General features: G+C 42.3%; 1 protein-coding gene and 3 non-coding genes across 5 annotated transcripts; all 4 read left to right on the plus strand.

Annotated features, from left to right (window-relative positions):
• Positions 1-9,710: 9,710 nt before the first annotated feature.
• On the plus strand, positions 9,711-17,722 carry RABGGTB (Rab geranylgeranyltransferase subunit beta). 2 transcript variants are annotated; one of them, XM_062191564.1, is made up of 9 exons: positions 9,711-9,783; positions 10,772-10,879; positions 11,936-12,133; positions 13,630-13,735; positions 14,508-14,560; positions 14,952-15,062; positions 15,689-15,814; positions 16,790-16,939; positions 17,252-17,722. In XM_062191564.1, exons 1-9 carry the CDS (start codon positions 9,781-9,783, stop codon positions 17,390-17,392), a joined length of 996 nt encoding a protein of 331 aa, XP_062047548.1. In that variant the 5' UTR covers positions 9,711-9,780; the 3' UTR covers positions 17,393-17,722. The 2 variants fall into 2 exon arrangements, with proteins under 2 accessions (XP_062047548.1, XP_062047549.1); XM_062191565.1 differs by lacking the exons at positions 9,711-9,783; positions 10,772-10,879 and adding an exon at positions 10,542-10,747.
• On the plus strand, positions 10,517-10,595 carry LOC133761316 (small nucleolar RNA SNORD45). Its single transcript, XR_009866119.1, has one exon. It is a non-coding gene; the product is annotated as a small nucleolar RNA SNORD45 (small nucleolar RNA).
• Positions 11,129-11,212, plus strand: LOC133761315 (small nucleolar RNA SNORD45). The gene has a single exon (XR_009866118.1). It is a non-coding gene; the product is annotated as a small nucleolar RNA SNORD45 (small nucleolar RNA).
• Positions 12,265-12,335, plus strand: LOC133761317 (small nucleolar RNA SNORD45). Its single transcript, XR_009866120.1, has one exon. It is a non-coding gene; the product is annotated as a small nucleolar RNA SNORD45 (small nucleolar RNA).
• Positions 17,723-17,897: the final 175 nt, after the last annotated feature.

A 17,897-nucleotide genomic window follows, 5' to 3' on the forward strand; every position in this document is an offset into this window, starting at 1 on the left:
TTATCTGGAGATGGCCAAGGCTGGACTATAGTAATTACCCAATCCAGTATCAGGATAGAGCGTAAACTTCTCAATTTCACCACAGTACAAAACTATTTCATAACAATTTAAGTTACTTCCCCAGGGAAGAATTTTCCTCAGGGAAGAAAATTTCAGTTTCCTTCTCAGGGAAATGAGAGTACATCTCCAACATCTTCTCATAAGTGCACAATTTCAGACATTTATATTAATATAAAATTATTATTATTATTATTTTTTTTTTTGACAGGCAGAGTGGACAGTAGAGAGAGAGAGACAGAGAGAAAGGTCTTCCTTTTTGCCGTTGGTTCACCCTCCAATGGCCGCCGCGGTAGGCACGCTGCGGCCGGCGCACCGCGCTGTTCCGATGGCAGGAGCCAGGTGCTTCTCCTGGTCTCCCATGGGGTGCAGGGCCCAAGCACTTGGGCCATCCTCCACTGCACTCCCTGGCCACAGCAGAGAGCTGGCCTGGAAGAGGGGCAACCAGGACAGGATCAGTGCCCCAACCGGGACTAGAACCCAGTGTGCCAGCGCCGCAAGGCGGAGGATTAGCCTATTGAGCCGCGGCGCCGGCCCATTAATATAAAATTTTTAAGATTTATTTTATTTATTTGAAAGGCAGAGCCAGAGACAGAGAAAGGGAAATTCAGAGAGAGGTCCCCCATTCGTTGGTTCACTCTCCAAATGGCTGCAACAGGTGGGGCTGGGGTTGGGCCAGGCCAAAACTAGGAGCTTCATCTGGGTCTCCCAAGTGGGTATAGGGGCCCAAGCACTTGGGTCATCTTCCACTGCTGTCCTAGGAGCATTGGCAGGGAGCTGGATTGGAAGTGGAGCAGCCGGAACTCAAAGCAGTGCCTATATGGGATGCTGCCCCTGCAGGCAGAGGCTTACTTTCTATACCACAGAACCGGCCCCCTATAGTAATAATATTTTACCTATAAAAATGTTTTTAAAAAGATTTATTTATTTTATTTGAAAGGCAGAGTTAGAAAGAGAAGGAGAGACAGATCTTCCATCCACTGCTTCACTCCCCAAATGGCTGTATCAATTGCCAGAGCTGAGCCAGGATGAAGCCAGGAGCTAGAAGCTTTTTTTGGGTCCCCCACATGGGTGAGGGTACAGGGGCCCAAGCACTTGGGCCATCCTCTGCTGCTTTCCCAGGCACATTAGAAGGGAGCTGGACAGGAAGTGGAACAGCCAGGCACCCAAGTGGGATGCCCGCCCGTGCCACAGGCAGCAGCTTAACCTGCTAAGCCACAGGACCAGCCACTACCTATACAAATTTAAAGCAAGAAAGGCCAAGTCAGTCTTCTTTCTTATTTACCAACTTTTCCAAGAACATTGATAGGAAATATGGAGCACATGAAATAAAGTCAATTATTTCTCACATCCTCTTTACACAAAGTGAATAAACACATTTTTGTGATTTTCCAGAGGCCCTGCAGAAAACTTCAAAGAGACTTGTAGGTATAAAATACAAATGTTTAATTAATACAAATGTTTAAATTAAACATTGGACTGTGGGAAGGTGAAATCAAAAGAGCTGTCAGACATCACTTGATTAAGTTAGTATTAAAGGTTCTTTTCCCTTTTTATTTTTTAAAGATTAATTTATTTATTTGAAAGGCACAGCAACAGAGAGAGAGGGAGAGAGACCCAGAGATCTTCCACTTACTGGTTCAATCCCTAAATACCCAGAACAGCTGAGACTGGTCCAGGCCAAATCCAGGAGTCAGGAACTCTATCTGGGTCTCCCAGATAGGTTGCAGAGACCCAGGCACTTAATCCATCATGGCTAAAATCCACACTCCCATATGGGATAGGGACATTGTGAGCAGCAGCCTAACCCGCTAGACCACAACACCCACCCTAGCCTGTCCCTACTTAAAGGAACAATAAATATTTTAAAATAAATAAAGTATGAAAAAAATCCAGTGTAGGATAATATAAGGAACTTAACCTATTTTTCAAATGATGCTTTTCTTTCTTTCTCTTTCTTTTCCTTCCTTCCTTCCTTCCTTCCTCCCTCCCTCCCTTCCTTCCTCTTCCTCTCTCTCTCTCTCTCTCTCTCTCTCTCTCTCTCTCTTTAAATACTTCATGGCTAGGGTTAGATGTTTGGCCTAGCAGTTTGGTTAGATTTCTGGCTCCAGCTTCCTGCCAGTGCAGACTTTGGGAAGCAACAGTGACTGTTCAAATAGTTGCATTCCTGGCACCCATGGGAGAGACCTGGATTGTGTCTTTGGTTCACAGCTTCACTGAGCAGTTGTGGACATCTGGGGAAGGAGCCAGTGAGTGGGAACTTTATCTGTCTTTCCCTCTCTACCTCTCAAATAAATAAAATTTTAAAAATAGCTCAGGATGACAAAGTCAACATATAGAGCACAGAAAATATGTTTTGGTAAGACAGAATATCTCCACTATCTAGACAGAAGGTAAAAGATTAATCTTTCACATTGTTGGTGAAGGGGTTAATGAGTGAAAAAAGGAAGCAAGCCTATTAAACAGAGTTCTTTGTTATGAAATAAATTAATAAATTTATTAACTTATCCTATTAAAAAGTTGGAAAACATTTCATGGACATGTAATGAGAAGTCAATGCCTTTCTCAATCACAAATTTACAGGCACAGAGTTTCAGATAAAAAACTTAAGTCACAGGCTAAAAATATACTTAGCTGCTCAGATTTCCAAGAGCTTTTCTCCTTCCCAGTGGGAAAGAAATTCTTAATTTATTAACACTCATAACTATATGGACCAACATATTAGATTCTCTGTTATCTTTTACCCAAGAGAAAAATTATTCCTAACATTGACAGAGATCATCAAATGGAACAAGCAGTCTCAATCACTGCTGCTACTTCAGAAATAGCACACCATATTTCATTGATTAAAAAGTGACTAATTTAGGCCGGCGCCACAGCTCACTAGGCTAATCCTCCGCCTGTGGCGCCGGCACCCTGGGTTCTAGTCCTGGTAGGGGCACCGGTTCTGTCCCAGTTGCTCCTCTTCCTGTCCAGCTCTCTGCTGTGGCCTGGGAGTGCAGTGGAGGATGGCCCAAGTCCTTGGGCCCTGCACCTGCATGGCAGACCAGCAGAAGCACCTGGATCCTGGATTCGGATCAGCGCGGTGCGCCCGCCACAGCGCGCTGGCCGCAGTGGCCATTGGGGGCTGAACCAACGGCAAAAAGGAAGACTTTTCTCTCTGTCTCTCTCTCTCACTGTCCACTCTACCTGTCAAAAAAAAAAAAAAGTGACTAATTTATGGACCATGCTTAAATCCACAACAAAAAACAAACACAAAAATCAGTAGGGAGGGAAAATCCTACATAAATATAGTTTAAAAAAAAAGTTAAAGCCCTACTATTATTTGGGGGTCACTTTGAGAGCCAAGAAAAGAGGTGCCTCAACCAAAGTACATCTTAAGGTGTTTTCTTTTTTTAAAGATTTATTTATTTATTTGAAAGTCAGAGTTACACAGAGAAAGGCAGAGAGAGAGAGAAAGAGAGAGGTCCTCCATCCGCTAGCTCACTCCCCAATTGGCTGCAATGGCTGGAGCTGTGCCAATCCGAAGCCAGGAGCCAAGAGCTTCTTCCTCCGGGTCTCCCACATGGTTGCAGGGGCCCAAGGACTTGGGCCATCTTCCACTGCCTTCTCAGGCCATAGCAGAGAGCTGGATTGGAAGTGGAGCAGCCGGGTCTCAAACCGGTGCCCACATGGGATGGCTGGCACTGCAGGCGGCGGCTTCACCCACTATGCCACAGTGCAGGCCCCTTAAGGTGTTATTTTCAAGCAATGTACTTTACCTGGCTCTGTGAGTCCATTTGGGTATCTGTGATCTCAAAACTGGTAAAGCATAACCTTTAAAATGATAAAATCATGATGCATGCAATGTTAAATGAACATACCGATTTTTAAATAACTCTAATCAAAGAGGGAACCAATCTATTATTATTTTTTAAAGATTTACTTATTTATTTAAAAGTTGGAGTTACACAAAGAGAGAAGGAGAGGCAGAGAGAGAGAGAGAGGTCTTCCATCCACTGGTTCACTCCCCAGATGGCCGCAACAGCTGGAGCTGCGCTGATCTAGGAGCCAGAAGCTTCTTTTGGGTCTCCCTCGTAGGTGCAGGGCCCAAGGACTTGGACCATCTTTTACTGCTTTCCCAGGCCATAGCAGAGAGCTGGATCAGAAGTGGAGCAGCCAGGTCTCAAACTGGCATCCCATGTAACTGGCGCCCGTATGGGATGCCAGCACTTCAGGTTAGGGCATTAACCCGCTTGCGCCACAGCGCCAGCCCCCAAACCAATCTATTATTAAAACAAACTTCTTTCAACCACTTTAAACCTTAAAACCTCAAAATTACTTTTGTAAAAAGCAGCTGTCAAGGTCTTTCTTGTAGTTCATAATTAAAGTACACAATTTTTTTTAAGATGTATTTTATTTATTTGAAAGGTGGAGTTACACGGAGGGAGGGAGAGAGACAGAGAGAGAATGAATCTTCTATTGGCTGGTTCACTCCCAAAATGGCCACAATGGCCATGTCTGAGCCAGGCCATAGCCAGGAGACAAGAACTCCCTCCAAGTCTCCCAAGTAGCTGCAAAGGCCAAAGCACTTGAGCCACCCTCTGCTGCTTTCCTAGGCACATTAGCAGGGAGCTGGATGAGAAGTAGAGCAGCCAGGTCTTGAACCACTGCCCATATGGGATTCCAGCACTTATCCACCACACCACAGTGCCAGCCCCAAAAAACAGCTTTTTAAAAAATGCTTCTTTAATCTCCAATTTTCCATAAAAATTCATTTTAAATGGCTTTCTAATTCTACTCCTTGCATTTTACCTATCTAGGGTTCCTTTTATTAATGTTAACCACTTAGTTATGAAGAGTTGTGATTTCAAGACTTTAGACAAGATTTCATTTGCTTGTACTGAATTAGAACTAGGGTGGAGGGGCCTGCAGGTTAAGCTGCAACCTGCAAGGTAAGCATTCCCTAAGAAGCCCGTTTGAGTCCCAGGTATTCCACTTCTAATCCAGTTCCCTGCTAACGTGGCTGAGAAAGCAACAGAAGATGACCCAACTACTGGGGCCCCTGCACTCATGTTGGAGATCCAAATGGAGTTCTGTGCTTAAGGCTTTTGCCTGGCCCAGTCCAAGCCATTGTGGCCATTTAGAGTAAACCCTCACCCTCTCCCTCCATATCCTCTCTCTCTCCTTCTCCCTCCTCTCCCTCTCCCTCCTCTCCTTTCTCTTCTTCCTCTTCCCCCTCCTCTCCTCCCCCTCCCCCTCCTCTCCTTCCTCTCCTTCTTTCACTCCCCCTCTCCTCCTCCCTCCCCTCCTCTCCTTCTCCTTTCCCCTCCCCTCCTCTCCCTCCTCTCCTCTCCTTCTTTCCCCTCCCCTCCTCTCCCTCTCCCTCCCCTCATCGCTCTCTCCCCCCTCTCCCTCTCCCTCCTTCTCTCTCCATAACTCTGCCTTTGAAATAAACAAAATCTTAAAAATAAATATAGAGTGGTAAAGAAATCAGAGACACATAAACTATATAGAAAGTAACACATTTTAAAAATGGAATATGAAGCACGTAATATGCTTCTTCTACATTTGCTGCTTCAGGAAGCGACTTATTTATTTATTTTTTTATTTTTGACAGGCAGAGTGGACAGTGAGAGAGAGAGTGGACAGTGAGAGAGAGACAAAGAGAAAGGTCTTCCTTTTTGCCGTTGGTTCACCCTCCAATGGCCGCCGCGGTAGGTGCGCTGTGGCCGGCGCACCGCGCTGATCCCATGGCAGGAGCCAGGGGCTTCTCCTGGTCTCCCATGGGGTGCAGGGCCCAAGCACTTGGGCCATCCTCCACTGCACTCCCTGGCCACAGCAGAGAGCTGGCCTGGAAGAGGGGCAACCGGGACAGGATCGGTGCCCCGACCGGGACTAGAACCCGGTGTGCCGGCGCCGCAAGGCGGAGGATTAGCCTAGTGAGCCACGGCGCCGGCTAAGGAAGCGATTTATTTACTACATTAATTCTATAATGCACATTTTTAAAATACTTAATGTCTCAAAAATCTGAATAGGCATATGCTTTATGACATTAGCCAGTAAGAACTTTTTCTACATTTCCAGAATACCAGAATGTTCAGTGAAAAGCAAGCTATTCTTATTATCCTATCTCCTGACCATCTCTCCTCCTTGCAGGCAAATGCTTTTAGCAATGCAAGACATATATTTTCCTTCTGTTTCCTATGCAAATAGTAGCGATCTATACTTTTTGATAATTTTTTATGCTTGTTTTCACTTAGGATATTTTGAAGATTATTCTGTTGCATTATATTTAATTTCTTAATTTTTTTAAATATTTGCTTAATTATTTGAAATTCAGAGTTATATATAGAGAGGGAAAGACATGTTCACTCCCTAGACAGCCCCATCAGTCAGGGCTGGGTCAGGCCAAAGTCAGGAGCCAGGAGTTTCATTCAGGTCTCCCACCTGGGTGCAGGGGCCCAAGAATTTGGGTCACCTCCTCTTGCTTTCCCAGGCCCATTAGCAGGGAACTGAATCAGAAGTGTAGCAGGCAGGACTTGAACTGGCGCCCATATGTGATGCCGGCACTATCGGAAGCAGTTTAACCTGCTGTGCCACAGTGTAGGCCCCTCTTTTCTTTTTAATGGCTGCATAATGAATTATCACAGGTTTTGTTTTTTTTTTTTTTTTAAGATTTATTTATTTAAAAGGCTGAAAGGAATGACAGAAAGAGAGAGAGAGGTCTTTATCTGCTGGTTCAACCACTCCCTAAATTGCCCTAACAGAGTTGGGCCAAGCTGAAGCCTAGAGCTAGGAGCTCCAAGATGGTCCACACATGGTTGGCAGGGACTCAAGTACCTGAGCCATCATCTGCTGTTTCCAGGGACATTAGGAGAGCTGGATTGGAACTGGAGTGCTAAGAACCGAATTGATACTCTGATATGAGATGCAGGCATCCAAGTGGCAGCTTAACCCAATGTACCACAATACCATCCCACTATAGTAGTTTTTTCTTTAACTTTTTTTTTTTTTTTTTTTTTTTTTTGAGACAGAGAGAGTTCCCATTTGTTGGTTCTCCCCTAATGCCTGCAAATGGCTGAGGATGGGCTGGGGCCAGAACCACTGCTTGTCTGGGTCTGCCTTGGTAGGAAGCTGGGGTCTGGAGCCATGCCAGGAATTGAATCCAAGCACTCTGACATGGAAAGTGGGCATCTTATCGGCTAGGCTAAATGTTCCTATTCAAACTTTTGATGGCCAATTAAGATATTTGTAATATTATAAAGATGGCTGCTATGAATATTCTTGTACATAAGTCACTTCACACCCAAGGGAATATATTTGTTGGATTAATACATAGAAATAGAATTGCAGAATGTGATTATAAGATTGTTAGAATATATTCTGTGTGTATTTCTATTTTGGTTATCAATGTACCCCTAAAACCAAAAATATTGGCACATTCTCAGTAACCATTACATATTTGTGGAATGCACCTAGAAAGTAGAAAGTGAAGTATATTTTTCAATCCTTCAGTCCGTATTGACTCAATGTGAATGTTACTGAATTTGAATATGAGGCTTCCATAATTTTTTTTTTGACATTTATTATTCATTTGAAAGAGTTACATAGAGAGAGGAAAGGCAGAGAGACAGAGGTCTTCCAACTGCTGGTTCACTCCCCTGTCGGCCACAATGGCCGGAGCTGTGTGATCCAAAGCCAGGAGCCAGGAGCTTCTTCCAGGTCTCCTACGTGGGTGCAGGGGCCCAAGGATTTAGGCCATATTCTACTGCTTTCCCAGGCCATAGCAGAGACGTGGATTGGAAGTGGAGCAGCTGGGACTAGAACCAGCGCCCATATGGGATGCTGGCACTGGAAGAGATGGCTTTACCCCCTATGCCACAGTGCCAGCCCATCATTCTCTAAAAATCTAAGTGCACACAAAGGTTTAAAGTAAAATGTTGAAGGAAAAAAATCGCTCTTGGGGCCAGTCCAGCCCCTGCTGCTCTGCTTGGGATCCAGCTCCATGTTAATGTGCCTGGAAGGCAGTGGACGATAGCCCAAGTACTTGGGACACTGCCACCCATGTGGGAGACCCAAATAGGAGTTCCAGGCTCCTTTGCTTCAGCCTGGCCCAGCCTTGGGAGTTGCAGCTATTTGGGCAGCAAACCAGCAGATGGAAGATCTCTTCTTCATCCATCCCTCTCTGTCACTCTACCTTTTAAATAAATCTTTAAAAAAAAAAAAAAAAAAGAGGCCAGCGCCATGGTTCAATAGGCTAATCCTCCGCCTTGCGGCGCCGGCACACCAGGTTCTAGTCCCGGTCGGGGCACCGGATTCTATCCCGGTTGCCCCTCTTCCAGGCCAGCTCTCTGCTGTGGCCAGGGAGTGCAGTGGAGGATGGCCCAAGTGCTTTGGTCCTGCACCCCATGGGAGACCAGGAGAAGCCCCTGGCTCCTGCCATCGGATCAGCGCGGTGCGCTGGCCGCAGCGCGCCAACCGCAGCGGCCATTGGAGGGTGAACCAACGGCAAAAGGAAGACCTTTCTCTCTGTCTCTCTCTCTCTCTCACTGTCCACTCTGCCTGTCAAATAAATAAATAAATTGCATTATTGGGGCTGGAGATTAATCTTCACTTAATGATTAAAGGCTTGAGATGGATGTGTGGTCCAACAGTTAAGAAGTTGCTTGTGATGCCCCTATTCCATATTTGAGTGCCTGGGTTCAAGAGTCCCAACTCTGCTACCAATTCCACCTTCCTGGTAACCCACAGCCTGAAAGAAAGACAGCTGGTAATCCCTCCTGCCACCCATGTGGGACACCTGGACTGATTCCCAGTTCTGGGCTTCAGCCTGGTCTACTCTGGGTTTTAATAGGCATTTGGGGGGAGTGAACAAGCAGATGGTATATCTGTCTCCCTGTTTCTGCATTTCAAATAAAAATAAAAATTTTAAAAAATATTTTTTTAAAATGATGAAAGGCTCAACTCACCAAAACTAGATAACAATTTTGAACTCACATCCATTTAATAAAGTAGCCCTGGGGCTATAAATGCAAAATCAACAGAATTACAGAGAGAAAGAATGTAACCTACCAACACTGCGCGCTCGACTTGGTCCCTCAATTACGGATAGCCCACGTATGTCAGTATGTGAGCAACCCCTTTCCAAACTTACCATTGTTAAGGGACATGGCGCCCATATTTTGTAATGTGTACTCTAAGTGTGAAGATTTCACAAATGAAAATAGCTGTAACTCACCTAGTAAATTAAATTCTGTGGAAAACTCCTAACCAGGTATGTGGGTTTGTGTGTTTTTCAAAGCAATTCCGGGGCGGGACCTGGAATGGCTAAGGCAAACAGGAATGGAACTTGAACAATTTATTAACATTTATTCAAAATAAATTTACCAAACACTTACTATGTGCAAGCAGGCATTCCAGTAACAGTCCTTTTCAGATATTCAAATCACAAAGGACCCCAAGAACAAATAATTTCTTAAACGCAACTCACATATTAACCTGTTTCAGACATTGGTGTACACTCGGTACCCGCAAACCAGCGCTACGACCTTTCCTAACAGGCGGCGAGGACAGCTACGAACATCCGGTGGGGTCCTAGGACACGGAATGGCTGCGTCCTTCAGGCGGAACTGTGGCCAGCTATGTCAGGCTGCGGAGGGGGCCTTAGGAGCGCATCTGCGCAGGCGCGCGCCGTTTAAGTCTGCCGGGACACAGGACTTTTCTCTCTTTTGGCTCCTAGACATGGTGAGTGATGGGTCTCAGCTTCTTGGTGCTGGGTAGTTGGGTAGGAAGGAGACAGGGTAGCGTTGAGCCGTGCAGTTACCATGTGGTTGTTCACCCAGTGTTGGAGGATGGTGGATTTAAGACTCCGGTCTTTGAAGGTTTCTTGAGGACTCAGGCTGGAGTGTTACTCAGCATTGCTGCAGACCTCGCGGGCACAGTCGTCGCTTCTAATTTTGTTCAGGCTTCCGCCTGTCTCGCAGGCCTCTCTGGATTAAGCGACCTGATTTCATAATTCCTTTAAAAGCCCGGACTGCTTGTTGGCTTTTTGTCCTTAACGAATACGTGTTATTTATACATTTATTTTTTAGGATTCCCGAAATAGTTCAGAATCGTAATGTGGTCTCGCTTGAAGACCTCCATCTTTAAATGGAATCAGGGAATTCGCTACATAATCACTTTCAGTAATCGTCGTGACCTACTTAGGGTAACTCCATTGCGGAGTTATGAAGAGGTAGATGAGAACTAGAGCAGTGTCCTCATTACCTGGTGACTGGTTGGAAACCCAGACACTCCTATTGAGGTTGGATTAGATGGAGCTGGAAAGACTCCTTACATGAAAATTTGAGTAATTTTGGGGGTGTGAAAGGTTCCTGAATTAGGTTCAGCAAGAATTGACATTTGCGACATGTTTTTGATAACCTATGGTATTTGTTTTATTTAGCTCTTAAAAGTGAAAGGTCCTTTTTTTTTTTCGGGTCAATGATGAGCTGGCATGTATTCTGAATTTAAAGTTGATTATTACTACTTTAGCTCTAGAATTACTCTGAGACCTGAAAAATACCTTACCCTTGACTGAATGAGAAGAACTATAATGCTTTACATTCTTGTCACTCACTTGCAATTGAATTTTCCTGTGACAGGATGAAATGAAAGTAAAAAAGAAGTAGATTGAATACACTATGAGAACAAAGGAAACATTGATAAGGTAACTCTTGTTTTGTTTTGCAAGGGTACACCTCAGAAGGATGTTGTTATCAAACCAGATGCTCCCAACTCCCTATTATTGGAGAAACACGCTGACTATATTGCATCCTATGGCTCAAAGAAAGATGATTACGTATGTATGATTTTATGTGGGAAAGTTTTTAAAGAGGTATGTTAGGCACAAGCAAGGGCAGTGTTTTATGTCCTGTTTGTTAAACTGGTATACAACTGAAGATGTGCCCTCCAGATTAAGTGCTTCTTGGGTATGTGAGATTGGGGAGGTATATCAGAATCAAGATGGTACTTAGCAACGCCAGACAAAGTGGGTTAGGATTTTGAGGCATGATATAGGTTTCTGTTGTAGTTTGGGTGAAGCTTTCAAGGTCAATGATGTGTTGGCATGTATTACCTGAATTTAATGCTGATGTGTAATAACACTTTAGCTCTAGAATTACGCTGAGACCTTGAAAAAGTTTTACCTGAATATTTTTGAAAAAGAAAATCAATATCCCCTGGGACAATCTTAGGAAAATGTAAAGAAAAGATAGAGCTGGGAGTGGATATTTTTCCTTATTGTATGTGATCAGCTAGGTTATCTGGATTGTGGAAGACATCTGGTGTTGAAGTTTTGACTTAACATACTCTCTACTTACCTCTAAATGCTGAATTTGGGTTGGTAGCAAATTTAAGTTTTACACTTCTCAAGTATAATCCATTGCTAACTGAAACACAAGTTTGTTGCTGGAATCTTCATTTTCATCTGCGCATGCTATGATTTCCATGCTTAGGTCATTTCAAGTTTCAGGTGATTAATGTCATTACAAAATGCATAATAGGTGTTGTACAAAGTCCATATATTAAAAGAATGAATGCTTAATGAATATGGTATAGGAACTGAAAGAAATTTTTCCTGAACACTATGCAGCAGATGAGTTTTCTAATTTACCTTACTTTTGGTTAGTGCTTGGGCAGAGCTGAAACTATTAGTGATGTTAACCACAGATTAATTTTTTTATCATGCTTCACAAGTAACTGTTTATTCTGATTAATGTTTACTGCTAACTAGTGATACTGTTATGATCACATGAAGTAATCATAGTGGTATGCCTAGTGAATTTGCTTTATTCATTTCACCTCTTAAATCTATCATCAATTCAAACTGACAAAGTTAAGAAATTATGTATTTTAGGAATACTGTATGTCCGAGTACTTGAGGATGAGTGGCATCTATTGGGGTCTGACAGTAATGGATCTCATGGGACAACTTCATCGCATGAATAGAGAAGAAATTCTGACATTTATTAAGTCATGCCAACATGAGTGTGGTGGAATAAGTGCAAGTATTGGACATGACCCTCACCTTTTGTATACTCTTAGTGCTGTCCAGGTAAATAACTTGAAAATATCAGTTGCTTAATAGTAAATGCTCTTAAATGAAAGCCAGGAGTTGAAACTTTATCAGGAAGATGAAAAACTGATACTGTAAAGTTTCATGTACAAGTGGAGTCTGTCCTACAAGGTCAATGATGGAATGGCATGTATTAGCTGAATCACCATTGATGTGAATTATAAAATTACACTGAGACCTTGGAGGATTAAAAATTCTGTGCTTAATATATGTAAGCATTTGAAAGATATTTAAGTGCAGTTTTTGATAGTGATGTAGATCCATGTGATTTTATTTTTAGATTTATTTATTGATTGAAAAAGGAAAGAAATTTTTCATTTGCTGGTCCACTCCCCAAATGGCCATAATGGCCAGATCTGGGCACGTCCAGAGCTATGAGCTTCTCCCACATGGGTGCATGGGCCCAGGCACTTGGGCCATCCCCTGCTGCTTTCCCAGGTGTGTTAGGAGGGAGCTGGATGAGAAGTGGAGCAACCAGGACAGGAACTAGCACCCAAAAGTGGTGGCATTCATCCCCTATGCCACATCACCAGCCCCGTTTTTTTTCCTTAAGTTGGAATGACAGGTCTTCCTTCTGCTGAAGGCCAATACAAATGGCCACAAGTCAGGGCTGGGCCCAGAGCCCAGGAAAAACTCCATCCAGGTCTATGTTGGAGGCAGAGTAGCTGGAACTTGACCTAGCATTCCTAGGTGGGATGCGTGCAAACAATGTGGTGGCTTAGTTCATTGCCACAATGCTTAATGCCAACCCATGTGACTTAAAGACTCATTGAAAAAAAAATTCTATTTATTTTGAATTGTTTATTTGAAGGAGAGAGACATACCTTTCATCTGCTGGTTTATTCCTCAGATGGCCAGGGCTGGACCAGGCCAAAGCCAGGAGCCTGGAGTTTGTATGGGTCTCCGACATTGTTGGCAGATTCCCAAGGACTTGGAGTATTCTCTGCCTTCCCAGGTGCTCTGATACAGGAGGCGCAGCTTAGCTCAATGCACCACAACAACTTAAGATACCATTTCTGGGGGGCCATTGTTGTGCTATAGTAGTTAAAGCCTCCAGCTGCAATGCCAGCATGCCATATGGGTTCTGGTTTGAGTCCTGGCTGCTCCACTTGCCGTCCAGCTCCCTGCTAATGCACATGGTAAAGCAGCAAAATACAGCCCCAAGAACTTGGGCCCCTGCACCACGTGGGAAACCCAAAAGAAGCTCTTGGCCTTGGCCTGGTCCAACCATTTCTGTATGTAAATAAGTACATTTACGTACAGTGTATTTGAGTATTTTGGGATGCTGCATTGTAGTTTATACATGGAAAAATAATTGCTTTTTGGTTAGTGTCTTAATTTTGTTGACTAACAAGACTGTATATTGGGGGAAAGTTTGCGGTATAAACTGAGACATGCTTTATAGCTTCAAAGATAGTCGAGAGGGCATCAGAACAGTCTAAAAGGGGCATTTACTTCATGTTTCTTTGTTGCAGATTCTTACTCTGTATGATAGTATTAATGTTATTGACGTGAATAAAGTTGTGGAATATGTCCAAAGTCTACAGAAAGAAGATGGTTCATTTGCTGGAGACATTTGGGGTAATGTCAGATTTAGTCCATGCTTCATGCTTCCCAAATACCAATATTAAAATGTCCTGACTTCGCTTAGAACCAGTTTGTAGATTTTCTTTTTTTTAAGTATTTCATTTTTTCAGGTCTCATGAAGCAGCTGGTCTAATTGGAGTTAATGGTCTGCTGGAAGTTCCAGCATGCACTGTGGTAGTTATAACAGCATACAGGAGCACTGGAACAGAGGGGGCCAGTCTAAAAGATAAGGTAGGTGAATTTTTTTTCCCCCAATATTTGGTGGTTTTGTAAAGTTTTTAAAAAGTACTTGCTGGAAAGGGAAAAAGACTTCTAAAAAAACTTTACAAACTTACTGAATATTTATGTGGTGGGAGGGAATAGGATTTTATTTGGTAAATGTAGATAATCTGTGTTTTAGGGCTAAACACAGTGCAGGCCAGAAAGACCAGCTGCTTCATGGGATGTGAAAATCTACTTTTTATTAAATAAGGGTAAGCTTTGTGTTTTTTGAAATTAGCTAGTTTTTTTTTAAGATGTTTCCTTCCCTTTCTGGACCCCCATAAACAACATTGATAATTTGCTATTATTTTTGACAGAGTAGTTTTTTAGTTATTAGACTTAGAAATAAATAACTTCAGGTTTTAAGCAGTTCTGATTACCTGAAGTTAAGCTTGAACTCTTGGAAATTCAAGCTAGTAGGTGTACAAATTTTGTTTTTAGGTAACTTGTACTATATCAGAAGGAAGTTTGTGATAATGGTTTGATTGATCCCTTTTTGTTTTAGGAGAAATTGATACAAGATTCTCTTTCTGTGCGGTGGCAACCTTAGCTCTTTTGGTAAGCTTTGAAAATACTTACATTAAGGTTTGTTTATTTGGAAGGCAAAGTGACACACAGGTGTTTTCACCAGCTGGTTCATTCCCAAATTGTCCACAAGAGCCAGGGCCTGGGCTAGGTCAGAGCCATGAATGGTCTTGCATTCGGTGGCAGGGATCCCAAATACATGAGCCATCACTGCTGGGTGTACTTCATAGGAAGCTGGATTGGAAATAGTAACTGAAACTCCTCTATTCACGCACTTTCACTTGGGATATGAACAGATGGGTGGCCATCTCAAGTGTGGCCCAGCCTGCTGCACCACAGTGCTTGCCCCAAGCTTTGAATATTGAAATGATTAAGTATCCATGAGGACTTTTGAAATTTAACAGGCATATTTCTTTATTTATAGGGGAAGCTTGATGCAATTGATGTGGAAAAAGCCATCGAATTTGTTTTATCTTGTATGAACTTTGATGGTGGGTTTGGTTGCAGACCAGGTTCTGAATCTCATGCTGGGCAGGTAACTTAATTCAGATTAAATTTTAGTATCAATTTTGAAGGAATTACCATTGTGATGACAGGGAAATGTGTTAAGTGTAATATCATTGGAGTGAAACATTGGATATTAAGAATTACGGAAAGCTTTTTCCACAATATTTTGCCTTATGTTAGTAGATCCCTCTGGCCCAAGCAATTGAACCAAAATATATTTAATTTTTAATTATGCAGTTGAAAACATTTCTACCTACCATGAGCCAAACGGGCAGCTCATTGCTTGTGCCAGAGGACTTTATATGTAGTTGCTCCCTTATGCATGACTTTGCATTCCACAATCGTAATACCTGTGGTCAACTCAAGACTCAAGTTTTTCATTGAATGTCTGAGTAGTATAAAATCTCCCATTATATGTAGCATCCCTTTGTGCAGTATTCTTACCCTTATCTGTAGGTCTCAGAAGAGACATGCCATGACATGTATTTTAGTAGAGGTATACTTGGATTTTTGCAATTATTTAAAATTAGAAAAGTTGAATTGTCAGATCAGAAGGCAAAAGTGATAAAAATGTTTTAATAATTTGAATAGTTTGATTTTTGTCATTTTACTGTCAAATTATTATACACATGTACTTTATGTCTGTAATTTTAGATCTATTGTTGCACAGGATTCCTGGCTATTACTAGTCAGCTGCATCAAGTAAATTCCGATTTACTTGGTTGGTGGCTTTGTGAACGACAGTTACCTTCAGGTGGACTTAATGGAAGACCAGAGAAGGTATTATTTCATAAGCTTGAATCAATGCCACTTTGTAGTAATGAAGTCCTTGGCCTTCCTCCTATTGTAACTTTTCAACTTAATCGTTTCTTCCATTATAATATCTCAAAAAGCCTGCCAGTGGCAAAAGTAGATTCCAAAGGATTGAAATGCTTCTGCTCTTGGATACACTTAATGTGCCCCTGAATCATGTGTAAGAAATTTGGGGAGCCAGGCTTTAGATGATACTAAGGCAAATTGGTGCCTAGTTGGAAAGCATTGGAAAAGTTTGTATGTAGATTATTCTAACATTCTCTGGGATTTTTTTTTTTTTTAATTTTTTGCAGACTTTCATAAAGATTGATTTATTTGAAAGGCAGAGTTACAGAGGCAGAGGGAGAAAGTCTTCCATCTGCAGAGTTGCAGAGAAGGAGGGAGGGAGGCCTTCTATCTGCTGGTTCACTCCCCAGCTTGCCACAACAGCTGGAGCTGGGCCCATCCAAAGCCAGGAGCTTCTTCCTGGTCTCCCACATAGGTGCAGGGGCCCAAGGACTTTGGCCATCTTCCCACTGCTCTCTCAGACCATGGGAGAGTGGATCAGAAGTGGAGAGTTCCAGCACCCAATGGGATGCTGGCTCTACAGGTGGTGGCTTTACCCACTACAGCCCTTAAGAGATTTCATGAACCTCTCACCAGCTTCTTGGTTAACGGGCTGAGTTAGGAATTTATTGGTGCAGTTAGAAATGTAGATGTATGCTTGTCACTGAGCCCTGAAACATTTAGAATGGGTACTTATGAATTGGAGTTAGCTTTCTCTTTCCCACTGGTTATCTTTTAATTAGAAGCAAACATTGCAAACAGATTTTAATGTTTCTTGTTACTTCTCACTGTTTGAATATCAGATTGTTTAGATGAGACTTCACTTACAAATTGTTCCTAATGACTTAAGAACAGAATTAATACTGGTAGTTATTTGTTGCTTTCCCTCACTCCTAGTTACCAGATGTGTGCTATTCATGGTGGGTGTTGGCTTCTCTAAAGATTATTGGAAGACTTCATTGGATTGATAGAGAGAAACTGCGGAGTTTCATCTTAGCATGTCAAGATGAAGAAACGGGGGGATTTGCAGACAGGCCAGGAGATATGGCAAGTATATTTCTAATGTTTATATATCTTTTCAGTGTTGCATTACTTTCATTGCTGTAGGCATTCCCAGGCATGTTACTTCAAAGCAGTGTACTTTTCTGAATAGTGTCAGAAAAAATTCTCCTTGCCTGTTATCAAACAAGTTAGTAAATATATATGATAAAGGTCATATTTTGAAGCCGTTTTAAGTTTATTTCTGAAAATGTTAAAGCATGTACACAAAGTGGAATTGGCTGCAGTATAAATAAAATATATTGAAGCAAGGTTTTGGGGGAGACTGTTCATTTTGTAATCTGTGAATTTTTGTTTTAGGTGGATCCTTTTCATACATTATTTGGAATTGCTGGATTGTCCCTTCTGGGAGAAGAACAGATAAAACCTGTTAATCCTGTTTTTTGCATGCCTGAAGAAGTGCTTCGCAGGGTGAATGTTCAGCCTGAATTAGTGAGCTAGGTTGGCTGATGGAAAAGTTGTTTAGTGTAGCTGCCATTCCAACATTGACTACTGTTAATATTTTGTATATTGTGTTAAATTAATTTTAATAAATTATGTAATTATACATATTGTAAAATAAGATTTTGCATTGTATGTTCAGCTTTCTTTAGGTTTTCTTAATGCTGTTAACTCTGAGTATAATTTTTTGTTTATGCTTCAGTGTATCATCTCCATGTCATTGAGTTTATTCCCTTTTTGTTATGTAGAACAACAGCTGTAAATTGGTTTGTGTCTGCAAGAATTTTAAATGACAGATAAACCCATATATAAATAAAAATATGCACAGGGGTGGTGTTGAGATTCCTGCATCATATATATCTGAATGTCTGGTTGAATACCAGCTACTCCACTTCCAATCCAGTCTCCTGCTAATGTGCATGATGAGAGGCATCAAATGATGGCTCGAATGCTTGAGTTCCTGCCACTGTGAGATGTAATTGAAGTTCTTGGCTCCTGTCTCGGA

This window comes from Lepus europaeus, chromosome 5 (genome assembly GCF_033115175.1).
Source record: "Lepus europaeus isolate LE1 chromosome 5, mLepTim1.pri, whole genome shotgun sequence".
In the NCBI taxonomy this organism is placed as follows: Eukaryota; Metazoa; Chordata; class Mammalia; order Lagomorpha; family Leporidae; genus Lepus; species Lepus europaeus.